This window comes from Gopherus evgoodei, chromosome 6 (assembly GCF_007399415.2).
Source record: "Gopherus evgoodei ecotype Sinaloan lineage chromosome 6, rGopEvg1_v1.p, whole genome shotgun sequence".
In the NCBI taxonomy this organism is placed as follows: Eukaryota; Metazoa; Chordata; order Testudines; family Testudinidae; genus Gopherus; species Gopherus evgoodei.
The window spans coordinates 6,962,029-6,977,642 of NC_044327.1; the positions used below are offsets into that span (position 1 = coordinate 6,962,029).

At 41.0% G+C, this 15,614-nt stretch overlaps 1 protein-coding gene and 1 pseudogene across 8 annotated transcripts in view; both read right to left on the minus strand.

Moving 5' to 3' along the window:
• The window catches only part of DNAH6 (dynein axonemal heavy chain 6), a 220,717-nt gene that overhangs the window by 45,495 nt on the left and 159,608 nt on the right, over positions 1-15,614 (minus strand). For all 8 annotated transcript variants that reach the window (XM_030566691.1, XM_030566692.1, XM_030566696.1 and 5 more), the window contains 3 exons: positions 10,619-10,783; positions 7,453-7,520; positions 1,355-1,535 (listed from right to left, as the gene is read on the minus strand). In XM_030566691.1, the coding sequence (XP_030422551.1) occupies positions 1,355-1,535; positions 7,453-7,520; positions 10,619-10,783 (414 nt within the window). The remainder of the gene's footprint in view (positions 1-1,354; positions 1,536-7,452; positions 7,521-10,618; positions 10,784-15,614) is intronic.
• Positions 885-984, minus strand: LOC115654117 (annotated as a pseudogene).

Here is a 15,614-nt window from a genome sequence, read left to right on the forward strand (position 1 = left end):
TCAGCCAGAAAGAGTTTAGAATGATAGGTTACATTTTTCCTAACCCAAATTATGCACTGTACTGATACTACAAGGGTAAACCCACACTACCCATCAGGGGTGTCTCAGGCCTGATCCGAAAGGACCATCTTTTGGAGTGAAATGGTAATTCATTCTTCATGGCTTGTTCAGTATGTGGCTGGGACCACCAACTAGAGTCCAGCTTTGACCAACTGGGACTGTGGTTTTTATAATGCAGACTTTTGTCCATTAAGAACTAGGTCAACCTAAGGAATTCTACAATTCACAGCTAGATCTTTACTATGGCTTTCACACTGAGTAGAATCTTACTTTGCAAACAGTCCCATCTGGTAAGACTGTATAGTCCTTATTCACATTGGGGAGCAATTAGGCAGAGTCCCATTTACTTCAGTGTGATTGCTTGTGGAGTAAGATACAATTCAATAAGTGTAGCTGAACATAGCCTTGATAAGCAAAGTCAAACTGCTACATAATTATTGCACATTAATTCTTTAAATAAGAAAACTATTTTTTCATAAAGAAAAAATCTTGAGCCAAATATACCTAGAGTGACAGCCAATTCAGTTAGCATTTGCCAACAGATTCTATGCAGTTAACAGCTATTCCCTACTGTAAGCATATGGAGAGACTGGTATCTTGTACACAGTGTGGTAACTACTACCAAATTCTGACTTTTTAATCATAGAATACCAGGGTTGGAAGGGACCTCAGGAGGTCATCTAGTCCAACCCCCTGTTCAAAGCAAGACCACTCCCCAGACAGATTTTTGCAGCAGATCTCTAAATGGCCCCCTCAAGAACTGAACTCACAATCTTGGATTTAGCAGGGTAATGCTCAAACCACTGAGCTATCTCTCCCCCCCCAAAAATATGGAACGTTTTATGAATTTGCATGTCATCCTTGCGCAGGGGCCACGCTAATCTCTGTATCATTTCAATTTTAGTATATGTACTGCCGAAGCACAATGGCAACCACATGAACAGAATATTTGTATGACAGTAACAAACAAGCATTAATTTTATAGAGTTAAATATTGCCTAGCTAACCTTCAATATTAAAATGCTAATCTAGGAAATTATTGGATATAATTAATTTAGATTTTTAAAATGGTTTTATATTGGGACACATGACCCCTATGTCAGACTAACTGCATTACATGTGTCTGGGTTTTGAAAGCTTGGTCTATTATTTTAGAACTGTAGATCGGTAAAAGTCAACGTACAAAGAAGAAACATAAATCTGAGACTTTTTTCCCTGTGTAACATTTCATACAGCCCTTGCTATATCACTTATTTTTAATTAAAACAAGGTATTGTAAAAGTGAGTCTCCTGCCTTTGATTCCTGGAGTGTGTTGATGAGTTCTTCTTTGTCTAGGATGTTTCCCTCAGAAGTAAACAACATTTTTAGAATTTTGTCTTCAATAGCTTTCAACTGATTTTTATCAGCATTGATTCTCACAATGAGCTGGGTTCTTTGTTCCTCAAGCTCAGGCTTCTCCAGTCGCACAACATCACTAGAAAAGAAGTTAGAAGTTCTGGTTAATAGCTTTATCACCTGTTCTCTCTTGCCCTGACTGTCTTTCTGTTTAGTGATCCAGTTCATTCTAACAAACTTTCCCAAACACTCCTGGCCCCTCACTCCATCCCTTCTGTGCTTCTCCAGTGGCATAATGGGAATGCAGAGCAATTATGGATTCCCCTAACATAGGAAGAATCCCCATGTGGCACAGGGGATGTTACTAAGCAGTCTAGGAGTGAAACCAGAGTGTAATATCCTCTGGCAGTCCAAGTCAAAGAAGCCAATGTAAGTTCTTAGGCTACTCTAAATTACATCAGGGCCATTCAGCTCCTGGCCAAGCTGAGGATCAGGGAGGGTGCAGAAGCTTCCCTCTCACTCTAAGTTCAGCAGTGTAAGTTAGGGGATTTCGCCCTCTGGCATGGAACATGCAGCTCCATGAGGTTCCCAGGGGAACACAAAGTTACTGCCTAGCTAAGATGTAACATCAATAACCGTCTTTAACTGACTACAAGGAAAATACTGCAGAAGATATTAAAAAGTCACTATTTGCTAAGTGTGACCACAGGGTCATCACAGATACTTCCTATTTTAAGAACATGGTAAACTGTTGTAATCTTGGCTAGCGCGGTAAGGTAATTATTGGTACAAGGTGATAGGCACTGTTTAAGGATCTGAACAGAATGGAAATTGAGGCCCAGAACCAGCAAAGCACTTAAACACGTGCTTAAATCTAAGTGCACATGTAATTCCATAGTCTTTAAAGGAATTACTGTACTCACATGCTTACAGTTAAGCACAGGCTTAAGATATGTGATGAAATGGGGCTTTATAGATACACCCACAAGATAAATATTTATGTAAAATCACTCTTTATAATTTAAAAATGCATTTACTTACAGCCATATATGTAAAGAAACTAGATATAACTGAACATCAAATAGTAATAGTTATTTTAAACATAATTGTTAGTCAGTTATTCAGAACAGCAAAATACATCTGACCCCATCCACCCAAACAAGACGGTTACTTACCTGTATTGTTATTGTTGTTCTTTGAGATGTGCGTGCAGATATGAATTCCACCTGGTGTGTGCGTGCCCAACACACTGAAGCCAGAGAACTTTGCTTAGCAGTACCTGTACAGGCAGTACCTGTACTGGCACCTTCTGATCCAGGTAGCCCCTGCCCAGGCTATCTAACAGCAGCACCACCCTGACTGGGCTCAGTTCCTTCGCACTCAAATCCAAGGCTGGAGACTCCGAAGCAGTGGGAATGGAGGGCACGTGGTGCAATATATGTCTTCATCCACATCTCAAAGGACAACAAGTACAATGCGGGTAAGAAACCATCTTTTCCTCTTCAAGTGGTTACAGATGTGTATTCCACTTAGGTGACTCACAACCAGTACCTGTAAGACATGGGACTCAGCGTCTACTTAAACAGTGACTGCAGAACTGACATCCCAAAGCTTGCATCTGACCTAGATGCCATGGTAATAGCATAATATTGATAAAAATATTCATGGAAGATTCATGTAGCAGCCCTGCAAACGTACAATACTGAAACATCGCTGAGAAATCAGATAGATGTCCGTTGGGCTCTCACTGAGTGAGCCCGTTAAGTTACCCACCTGGACATCCTCTGTGCAGAGACCAGCTGACCTTTCGTTTGACAAAAAGTCAAGGTGTTGAATGAAATAGTTTAGTTCTTTCCAAATAGAACACCAAGCACAGCCTCACATCTAACATCTGGATATGCTGCTCATTTGCATTTGAGTGTGGCTTTGGAAAGAATATAGGCAAGTACATAACTTGCTTAAGGTAAAACTGAAACCACAAAATCTTTGGCTATGGTCTTAAGGAAGCTTTGTCTCTGAAGAATTGATTATATGGAGGTTCTGCCATTAAGGCTTGTAATTCGCTGACTCTTATTGTGGATGTTATAGCCGCAAGAGGAGAGACAACAAGCAGGTTGCTATCGGCTCAAACAGAGGACCCATGAGGGCAGCCAGCATAGTATTAATGTCCCAGAATGGGACCATTTCCTTCACAAGTGGAAACAGATGGACAGTATCTTTCAGAAATCTCACTACCATGGAATTTGAGAAAATCAACTTTCCTTGGATCAGAGGATGGAATGTTGAGATTGCCACCAAATGAATCCTCAATGAACTAAGACCTAGACCCAAGGAATTCAAATATAACAGGTAGTCCAAAATGTCCTGAACACAAGCTGACACGGATTAATTTCCCTTAGATCTTGACCAAACCAAATAAGTAGATGGTTTTCTACTACTAAGCAGGATCCTCTGAACTGCTTCCAAGCATTGCCCTACCTATGCATCTAGCCATGTACCATCTATGCCGTGAGGTGTAGACTGCTCAGCACTGGATGAAGAACCTAACCATGCTACTGAGTCAGCAGGTCAGGAGGCAGATGAAGAGATGTGGGAGGTCCACAACTCATATGCTGCTCTTGATCACAAAATCGAATAGGCTGCTTCCCTGAAGATGGACAGACTGGTTGGCTAAAACTAGATTCAGAAGATCTTCTCCTCTATGATGTCCTTTTCTGGGGAAGTCTTGCAGCCTAGCAGCGTGACATTGCTAGTGTTATTGCTGACTTACAAAATGACATCCCTTTGTGGTGTAGATAGAAACTCCCAGAAGACTGTAAAGTAGCTCAAGAGTCCTTAAAAGAATGTAAAGTCTCTTCAGTTCTCTCAGAAAACAAAAACTGACCATCAAATGGTAAGTCCTCTATGGTCTGTGGAGCTTCAGGAGTTAGGCCAGAGATCTGTAGCCATGAGGTCATCCTCATCGTCATAGCTAGAGCCAGATATCTGCATGGAATATCTGCTACATCCAGTGCTGACTGTGAAGACGTCTTGGCCACCAAACAGCCCTCTGCAATAAATGCCTTAAACTCTTCCAAGAAGAATTCTGGTAACTTGGCATCTCAATTTGCAAAGTCATATTTAGACAATCACACTTCCTGGTTGGCAATTCACATTTGCAACAAGGTTGAAAACACTTTTCTCCCCATCAAATCTAACCTTTTAGACTCTCTCTCTTTAGGTGTAAATTTATATCTCCACTTCCGTATCCTCTCATTTGCCTCAGTCATAACCAGGGAATTAGGAAGTGGATGAGAGAAAAAATACTTGAAACCTTGCCTGGGGACACAATATCTCTCGTTAGTATGCTTAGCCATGGGTGTTATAGATGCTGAGGTACTACACAGAGATATGGCAAGCTCCAATATCACTTCATTCATAGGAAGAGTGACTCTCTCAGGAGCTGAGGAGCGAACAATATCCACTAACTTTTGGGTGTTCTCCTGAACAAACTCAGCCTGAATACCCAATGACGATGCTGTTAATCTCAGGAGCTCTTGATAAGATTTAAAATCCTCCAGTTCCATGGATTTAGGCACTGCAGCATCATCTGGTGAAGAGGCAGAAGAGGGAAGTGGAACTACTGGAATCTCTTGTGGTAACACATTTAACTGAATCAACGGATCAGGCTGCACCAGGTCAGAGGAAACCCCCTTAGTCTGTGGCTGTAGCAAAGGTGGCTCACCTGGAGAGACCATTTGAGGAACAAGTGATCTAGTCCTGGACTGAGCAGATGATCAGGACCTCGCTGAATGAAGAACCACCCACAGATTCCTAGTAGGCTACAGTGGATAGGGATACAACATTAGTGACCAGTAGGAGATAGGCCTGGAAACTTTGTCCCTACTGTAGGAGTGGAACCAATCCTGGTACCAATGGTGATCCCAGGAGGTCTTGAAAGTCTCTGAGTGGTACTAAAAAGGCCAAGGAGAGGAAGACAATGCTGCACTCAAACCTGAAGTTCCTTCCAAGCCGTCTGCAGTAATGGAGGAGCTACTCCAGAGGGAGCTAATAAACAGCCTGAATCATCTGCAGTCCAACACACTGGCCTAACTGGCACCGATGATGGTACAGTCAAAGGCACTTTGAGTGGAGGTAAATGCATCCACAAACATGTGGTACTGAAGCAGGAATCGGTACCAAACACAAAGCAGATGTAGACTGTGCTGGAATTGTCATCAGTACTGAAGATAGCATCTGCCCTCGGTACCAAACAGGGCCCAGGTCCCTGTAACCCAGGGCCCTGTGTATGAGGCACAGCAGACAACTGTGCTGGCAATAACACTAATCTGACCACCAATCCAGAAGGTGCTGAGGACACCGAAGATGAAGTCACAACAGTCGAATTTTCTTGACTAAGTGGCAAATCAGGAACAGATAGGCACAGCAATTTCACTGCTGCATGATACATTGGTGTTGTGGAGACTGTCTGTTCAGACACCACTGTCTTCAGTACTGGACTCAATGGACCCCTCATAGGATGGTACCGAAGTTGACAGTGCGGAGTCTAATTAATCAGGCATTGGTACTGGACAAAGCATTGACAGCCCAGCTCTATCCCATGTACCAGAAGACTAACGCTACTGGTCTGCACTCCTAGATAGGGACGAGACATTTCTTCAAATTCTGGAGCAGACCAGGTCTGTCTTTTGGGTTCTCCTTTTTCTGGTCCCCAGAGGAAAAGAATGGTCCCCCTTCCTCCTGGGCAAAGAATCCAAGTCCGTAGGTGCAGCCTCATCTGTAACAGCTCAGGAGCTCTTGAGGGGGGCTGATGGTATGCAGCAGTCCACAGCTCCACAGCAGGCCTCATTATATGCTCCATAATGTGCTGTTTCAAACACAAGTCCCTCACCACCTGCATTCTCTTAAATGACTTACCTGGGAGTTAGCATCTTTCCTTAATGTGCCTTTGCACAAGGAACAATACACATTGTGTGAGTATGAGTATGGGTCACTACGAGGGATAGCAACCCCACATGAAGGACAATGTTTAAAACCCAGAGAAGGTAGCATTCTGGGCTAAAACTCTATTAAACACACTAAGCTAAACTAAATCCTAAGGTACTACTAAACGTAACCAAGTATTTACAGAAAAAAACTAGAGAAATACTGTGATGAATAGGGTGACCAGATGTCCCAATTTTATAGCGACAGTCCCAATTTTTGGGTCTTTTTTTTAAAATATAGGCTCCTATTACCCCTCACCCTCGTCCCGATTTTTCACATTTGCTGTCTGGTCACTCTAGTGATGAAGAACATGAAGTGAGACACCACTCTGACTCAAGCCACAGGTGGAGAGAAGGAACTGATGGGGGTTGGGGCAGCATCACCTTTATATAGCTTGGGAAGGGGCTACAAGGGACAGAGGGCATGAGCGCTGCTTCAATGGGTACTGCTAAGCAAAGTTCTCTGGCTTCAGTGCATTGGACATGAATACATGAATGTAATACAAGTCTTCTCCCACACTAAGAAGAACCCCATGTTCTGGGTATATTTCTCACTTTAAAATCAATGCAAGTCTGATCTTGTCCTATAACCCAGAGTATATTTAGGATATTGAAATTTGGTATTAATATAAACAATTATCACATATGTCACATCTGCATAATCAATGCTCATTATATGGGCTTGATTCAGCTCCCCCTAAAGTCAAATAGTGGGTTATGACTTTTAAATCCAGACTATTAGACGCAGTATTAGAAAAAGATAAGTAATTATGGATCCTGAGTTACAAATAGCTGATTCCTATTACAATACTTTACAAAGAGATGACTCCTACTACAATAATTAAAGAATTAGATATATCTATCCCAGCATAAGATGCTTTAGAAAACATGCATAGTAAGGCAAGAAATAGGTTGTCCTTAAGTTATTGATGATTGTGACTTGGTACTTTACATAAATATGTGGGAAAACATTTTCTTTATTGTTTTCCTCGTTTATTCTCTCCTGGTGTCACCTTAAAACATTTAAAAGCAACTACTGTGAAATAAATAATGGGAATAAAAGTTATAAACCTTAGCAGCTGATCCTCCAGGCCAGATCTGGTTACAGTGAAATTGATTATAGTAACTTTAATACACACCTGTAGAATAAATACAACAAATGACACAAATTATTTCTATGTAGGTTAATACAACAAAATAAGGGGTTTAGTTAAGAAAAATAATGGCACCCACAGTGAAGGTATAGTTATGGCTGAGAAGGCTTTTCCAATCTAAACTTCAATTTACAGCTGTTCACAACTTATTCAAAAATTTCCATTTGGGCTGAAATTTCACATGGCTGGTTTATGTCCAAAAGTGATTTTTTGGGAGTTTGATCAAACTTTTGGAGGGATTGGAGGAGGAAATAAAAATATGTTTTTCACTTTGCACAATAACTCTTCTTGTAATCATTTCCAGTGGCATAACTCAAAAAAGGCTGAAACTATAAATAGGGCCCTACCAAATTCACAGCCATGAAAAACGCATCACAGACCATGAAAATTGGTCTCCCCCCATGAAATCTGGTCTTTTGTGTGTTTTTACCCTATACTATACAGATTTCATGGGGGAGACTAGTGTTTCTCAAATTGGGGCTCCTGACCCAAAAGGGAGTTGTAGGGGGGTTGCAAGGTTATTTTAGGAGAGTCGCAATATTGCCACCATTACTTCTGTGCGGCTGCCTTCAGAGCTGGGCGGCCGGAGAACGGCAGCTGCTGACTGAGGACCCAGCTCTGCAGGCAGTAGTGCAGAAGTAAAGGTGGCAATACCATACCGGGACATCCTTGCTGCTGCACTGCTGCTGGTGGTGGCTCTGCTTCAAAGCTGGGCTCCAGGCCAGCAGCCGCCAGTCTCTGGCCGCCCAGCTCTGAAGGCACTGCTGCCAGTAGCAGCGCAGAAGTAAGGTTAAAAGTATCAACACCCCTTCCCGCCCCCCTGCACAATAACCTTGTGATCCCTCATGACTCCTTTTTAGGTTAGGACCCCTACAATTACAACACTGTGAAATTTCAGATTTAAGAAGCTGAAATCATGAAATTTATTATTTTTTAAATATTATGACCATGAAATTGACCAAAATGAACCATGAATTTAGTAGGGCCTTGTGGCAGGGTGCTGCTGCAAACACACCTAATCAGCCCCTGCCACGCCAGCCCCAATCAAGGGGGATCGATTGTCTGCCTGATAATTGACAACACCTGACAGCCTGATAGGCCAGGCACTACAAAGGTTGGGAAAGAGTCAGAGGGAGCGGGACAGCCAGACAGAGAGGTCAGTTAGAAAGAGAAATGGAAGCTCTCTAGCCGATTACTGACCTGGCCTGCGGTAGATGAAAAACCTGCAAGGATTGTGTATAGTTGGACGCTGGTGGTGGGAAAATGCTTAAAGAATAAAGGACACGGGTGTTGCACAAAGCTAATGTCTCCCTGGACTTATCTGGGAAGGCAGCTGGGCCTTCAGAAGAGGGGCTGGCTGTGCACACCGTGACAGGCCCTAACTATAAACTTTGAATTTTACATGAAACCAGTCTGCAATGACTAGTATAAGGGATGGCAAGTTTGAGAAAATATAGCTATAAAGTACAAAAGTCTTGAATATTTGAAAAGTACCCTGAGGCATGCACAGTAAGAAACAGTGATCATTTTTAAGCCACGATCTTAAAGAAGGATGTGGCATGCATATGTATGTGGCTGTTTAAATACATACAAGAGTTAAGTGCCTAATCACATACGCTGGTCTACACATGCAGGGCTGGATTTGTAGAAGTGCTAGCACCAACATTTCCGATCAACTTCAATTGATGTTGTGGTGCTCAGCAATTCTGAAAGTCAGCCTGCTACAATTACTTAAAAGCTGGACTAGTCAGAAAAGGAATTTAGTTGTCTTTCTCCTGGTGGGCTATGAACATAAATAAAACATGCCTTTAAAGTGCTACATAAGAACAAAGAATGATTATAACCAGTTGACTACACTTTGGAATAGAAAGAACTCCTAAATTCCTGGCTTCCACCCTAGTTCTTAGTCCTTTAGACCATGAGCCCTATTGGCGCATCTTTAATTTCCTGTGACTGTCAAATTAACTGAGACACAGAGGGCTTAGGTGACTTGGCTACTGTCACACTCCAAGTCAACATTAGAACCAGGATCTGAATGGAGGTCTCCTTATATTCTGGCCCCTGTAGCCGACACTGCATCTTTTCAGACCTAGGTTTCTACTGTTAGGCACTTCAACAGATTGCTTGATTTTAAAAATGCTTTCATAATAAAGTAACAGCCGATATTATGTGTGGAAACTGGATGATACAACATATAAATACAAAATACAGAATCATATGAACCTCAAAATAAAGTAACAGAATTATGAAATAAAATGTGTATCAGTTGCCTGCAAGTACTTCCTTAATCAAAGCAATTACATCACAGTTACCCCATCCTACACCATCCAGCATCTGCCTAGACCTCATAGCTGTCTAGAAAGGGATAGACAGCTGTAAATTTTCTAGGAAATCCTACTAGCCGTGCTACCCTTTTTGCAATGGGGTTTTTGGGAGGGAGTTGATTGTGGAGTCTCTCACTAGTAGCAGATTTTCAGAGGAACCATTAATGAAACAATCCCCTTTCAGACACTAGGATCTCCTAAGAAAGCCTCCACAGGTCCTTCAAATAGGCCATACAGCTTGTCCATTAGTGAATGAAGGTCTTCACTGGAAGTCATGCTGTCATGTTATTAATATTTGAGAAGCCATGTGACAGAGCTCTCCCCTCCAGGTGGCAGGATCTTCTGGAAGACCCCACATACAGGACTCCAACAACAGACACACAGGACCAGTCTCAGTGGCCCTGTATTCTGAACCTCCAATATGGGACACAGCAAAATGGCTGAGCCCTGAGGCATAACAGCCCTGGTGATGCTGTGCAGCAGGAGCAAACCTCTCTTTGTCAGAACGGTCAATAAGTCCATGAACGTTTTCACATACACTAGCATGGCCATGTTGGACTCTACTGTGCTACATTCACTCATGGAATGAAAGGACATGTTTTTTTTTTCTTTTCATCTGTTTTAAAACTTTACTTATAAAAGATACCAGCTGAGCCTTGGGAAGGTCTGTAATAATGTGGGCCAACATAAGTTGATAATGTCCTTCTAGTAATATTGATTATGATTTGTATGACATTAATTTAGAATGCTGCATCATACCTCTGGAAGGTAGTGTGGATTTGGTAGCTTAGTTGTCATGTAGAACCTAAAGTTTCTGTCATAATCAATGTCAGAATCTCCAAGGCGAATAAGCATTCTTCCACCAGAAACAAAGGTCTGCTTCAAAAGAACAGGCTCCAGTGCAGGGTCCAAGATTTCATTCAGCTTTAGAAAAAGAAACCAGATTAAGGTATTTTCTACATGTAACTGGTAACTGAAATACTTCATTACTAAAATGAAAAATTAAATTAACACCCTCCACTCTATGCAAGGAGAATAATAATAATTATTATTTATGATTTGTATTACTGTATTGGCTAAATAAATTTGTTAGTCTCTAAGGAGCCACAAGGACGCCTAGTTGTTTTTGTAGTGGCTAGGAGCATAGTCATGGACCAGGACTCCACTGTGAGAGGTGCTGAACAAACACAAAACAAAAAGATGGCCCCAATGATATTCTTCTGTTCACTTATTATTCTCTGCTTTTCTAGTTTTTGTTATAGGATGTGGCTGGATTTTCAAAGGAGCCTAACAGAGTTATGTGCCCAAATCCCATGGATATTAAACACACTCCAAATTATGCATTGTTTTTTAAACAAGAGAAAGCCTACATGTTTTACCTCAGAACTCTCTCAGAGCACAAATCAGTGATGAAACAGAATTTAGACAGTGTTAAAGCAAACACATAGCGATAGAAGAAAATATTCTTTACTTACATGAGAACTGAAAGTATAAAACTAAGCCCTGATCCTACAACAATTTAAACACATGCATAACTTCATGCACATGAATAGTCACACTGAAGTCAATGGGCTACTCAGGTACATAAAGTTATGTACATGAGAAGGTCTTTGCAGGATTTGGGCCTAATTTATTTTTCTGGTCACAAAATTCCAAACTCACTGTACATAATTTGCATATGTTCAACCACAGTTCATGATGATACATTAGCAAAAAAAAAAAAAAAGGCATGAGACATTTATAAAATAGTCATGTCCCTTTAGAAACAGAATGGTAATGAAAATGTTATTTCCAAAACTTGATCAAAATATGGGAAGGACCCATATACTCCTGCTTCCTAAGACTCAATGGGCTCAATCCTGCAAAATGCTGAGCACTCTAGCTCAATCCTGTAATGCACTTGTTTAACTTTAAGCATGTGCTATAAGTGTTTTGCTGGAGAGTGCTCAGCACCTGACAGGGTTGTGTCCAATAATGGGATTCTCTTGCCCACTCTCACTACTCTTAATTATATGTATTATGGGCCCAGGTGCCCCATTCTTCCTGTATCTCTGAGTGGTTATAGTCAAGACAGAGCTTCATCAAACTATGGGAACCAGAAACAGTAAACTGGGTAGAATTAGGGTCCTAATTCAACAGAAGACTTCAACATGTGTTTACATCAATTCTATTTAGCAAAGTAGTTAAACACATAATCAAATTCTTTGCTGAGGACTATACATATGGCATTCAGTCACAGGAAAATGCAAGGATAACACCTGTCTCTTAGTTTAGAGGATATGACTATTTTTTTCTTAGTTGACGTGAAGATATGGGGGTTCCATTGGATCCATGTTTGTTTCTAGTAGGGATGGGCAAGAGTGCTTTTTTCACATACGCTCACGGATCTCAGTACATTTATTCGTGCCTTTGTCACTTCCAGATCTGCCGACTTTCAGGGCAAGGTGCAGGGCATATGTGTTCACCTTGCACTTTTCTGCAAGGAATGATTGAGTGTGTCTTGGGAATTCTTGGACTGGGATGGGACTTTTTGTTTACATTTGTTAATATGCAAACAAAGCCATGTTTTCTATTATCCATTAGCTACTGGACATATTATGGTGTTGTGGATTCTTTTTTTTAAACGAGTATACAGATTTTTAAGAGGCACATTTATAAAAAGTAAGAAAATAAATCAAAATAAAGAAATATATTTGAATTTCGAGGGAGTCATGAATCATCAGATCCCAGTGCCATATATATCATGCCAATTAATACAGCATTGAATTTTTACCTCTGGTATTGAAAACTGACAAACATATGACACATTGGTGGACATTCACTTATGCATATCTTTTTTTCCCCTGCAGTTACTGATCCTGACAGCTACTCAAATCAGAACCTTGGTCTCGAGTCAGTGTGTACTGACTGCTTAAAGTTATAGCTGTGGCCAAAGGAACTAGGAATAGCTTCTCTGACATGCTTATGGGATTCAAGAAATTTCTGTCTGTGGGCCAAATGAAAATAGTATAACTGAGGCTTAATATATCCGTGAACAATTAATTGTATGTGCTGCTGTCACGTTAAAAGAAATTGCTGGGTAACTCACAAATTGGACAGTTATTCCTGCTGAATAAACTACAGTTCTGTGACACCACTGTCATGAAATATGGGCTATAGCCACAGACACTTTGTCATGGGTGATTTCAGTGCTTGTGAAAGGGGAAAAAAGTGTTTTAGTCAGACCTAGCAACAAGTCTATAGCAAGTCTGAAGTTTAAAAATTAACTCAGTATTGAATTATTCAAGCGCAATAAAATCTTACGCTCAAGGGAGGGATATTTTACTCTGAAAGTTCTGAGTTTAAACTCACTGAGTTCCTACCTAGGGCATAATCAACTCTGGGTAGACAGAATGGAAAATGTATTACATGATCATTTCCTTTCTGTTATTAATATCTCCACTAGTCCTTTATTCAGTACTAATCCCTCTGCAATGGCCCCTTAGGCAGCTGAGCTCATTGCCTAGCAACCTATTCACTCGGCTGGGCCCCTCATCATGTACTCCCAAATCCATATAAATAATTTCTCAAACAAGGTTTGAGATGTTAGTAAAATTCTAACTTCAACTTCACTTAGGTCTGAATGTGTGTGTGACAGACTAGTGAAGATGTTAATCAAGGAAAATAATTTTTAAAAGGTAACAATTTTCCCATCCTTCATGCTAACACGTACACTGACCCTTTACTCAGGGATGTGGCAAGTAATAAGATTCTCAGGAGGAGGGAAATAAAAAGATGAGTATAAAGATAAATAATCCATGCTCTGGTGCTAGGAAATGGAGGCTTTTTTGGAGTGGGGAGAAATGCATTAAACACCTGAAGAGCTATCTTACAGTGCTTTATGAAAGACAAAAGAGTTATATCCACGTTGTGGCTTTGCAAGTTTCTTCGGAGTTTACTATTGAGCTTTGCCCAAAACATGGCTGCTAGATATTCAATGATTTTAAGACCAGAAGGGATCACTGTGATCATCTAGTCTGATTTTATGCCTAACATAGGCCATAGAATTTCACCCAATAATGCCTGCAACTAGCCCAATAAACTTCTGGTTGAACATGGAATAGGAAAAAATATTTGGTTTAACAGAAGCTGTATATGCCTTCCTGACAAACCTTTTAACTGTCTATCCAGAGACTATTTTGAGACCCTGGCTCTTACACATTGTGAATGAAAGGAAACAAACAGGTGATTTTCTGAGTGCTTTATTATACTTTGTGTGTATGAGCTTCTAAACACACATCCCGACTGTGCTAAAGCTTTTGTCTTGTGCTTTGGCCACAAACAGACAGAAGGTATAATGCTGATGGACATCTTTCTACAGAATGACAGAGGATGTAAATTAAAATCTTCTCTTCGAAAATAGGGTGTTGCACAGAAAGTGTTGCCAGTTCAGAAATTCATCGCGCAGATGTTATGGGAAGAAATGGTTACTTATTTATATAGTAAATGGTGTTCTTCAAGATGTGTACCCTGTATACATATTCCACTGTTGGTGTGTGCACATCCACTGCACATCCTCACACCATCAACTGAGGGCATAAAGGGAGGGGCTGCCTCAACCACAAACCAGTTCTTTTGCCACCTACAGAACCCAATGTCAAAGATTGAGTAGTGGGGCTGGGGGCTGAGTCACAGAATATGTATACAGACCACATATCTGGAGAACACCAGTTACTGTGCAGGCAAGTAACTATTTCTACTTCTAATGATGAGCTGTATACATATATTTTATTGTTGATGACCTCTCCTCCACCCTCTCAACAAGCAGTGGCCTTGCTGGAGGTAGGTACCAGGAGTTGTTGAAGAGTGCAGCACAATTCTGCCAAATTTTGCATTGTCTCTGAAAGCCTGTACAATTGTGTGCTGCTGACTGAATGTGTGGATGGAGGACCAGGCTGCTGCCTTACAAATGTCCTGAGAGCGGCCATCACAGTGGACCAAGCTCTCATCAAATGATCCATTATTTTGACAGACAGAGTCTTTCCAGTCACCTGATAATAAAATTTGATACATGTGGAAATTCAATTAACGATCGTTGGCTCTGAGATAGGACCAAAGGTGAAACTTTCTTCTATATGCTACAAACAGTTTAGGAGACTTTCTGAAGTGTGCAGTTCTGTCAAGACAGAACGAAAGAACTCTGCTTACATAAAACTAATGCAGCTTTTGCTCTGCTTTTATATGCTCTGCATGAAGCTTAGGGAAAACAACAGCAATGTGAATAGATTTAATTGAAATTCTGGAACCACCTTTGGTAAAAACTTAGGGTGAGATTTCAGAGAAACTTTATCCTTATGAAAGACAGTATAATAAGGTGGTTTGGCTAACAATGCTTAACAGCTCTCCTGGCTGATGTTATTGCTACTGTGAAGGCCACTTTCACAGAAGGATGAAATAGAGATCAAGTGGCCAGTATCCTTCAGACATTCAGCAAATGCAGTCTCCTCTCTTCATCTGAGAGGCATGTGGTTTTAGAAAAAATACCAGTAAGTGGATGGTTTGACTCTTATGAAACTCGGTTCCACTATGCATGCTTTCAGCTAGCTGACTTGTCTAACGAGTGTTACAATGATTAGAAAGGCCACTTTCATAGTCAGATGGGCCACAGAGCATGTGGCTCAAGGTTCAAAGGGAGGTCTGCTGAGAGATGAAAAAACAAAATTGAAGTCCCACTGGGGTGCGAACTTCACCAGTGGTGGAAAGGGTCAAAGAAGCC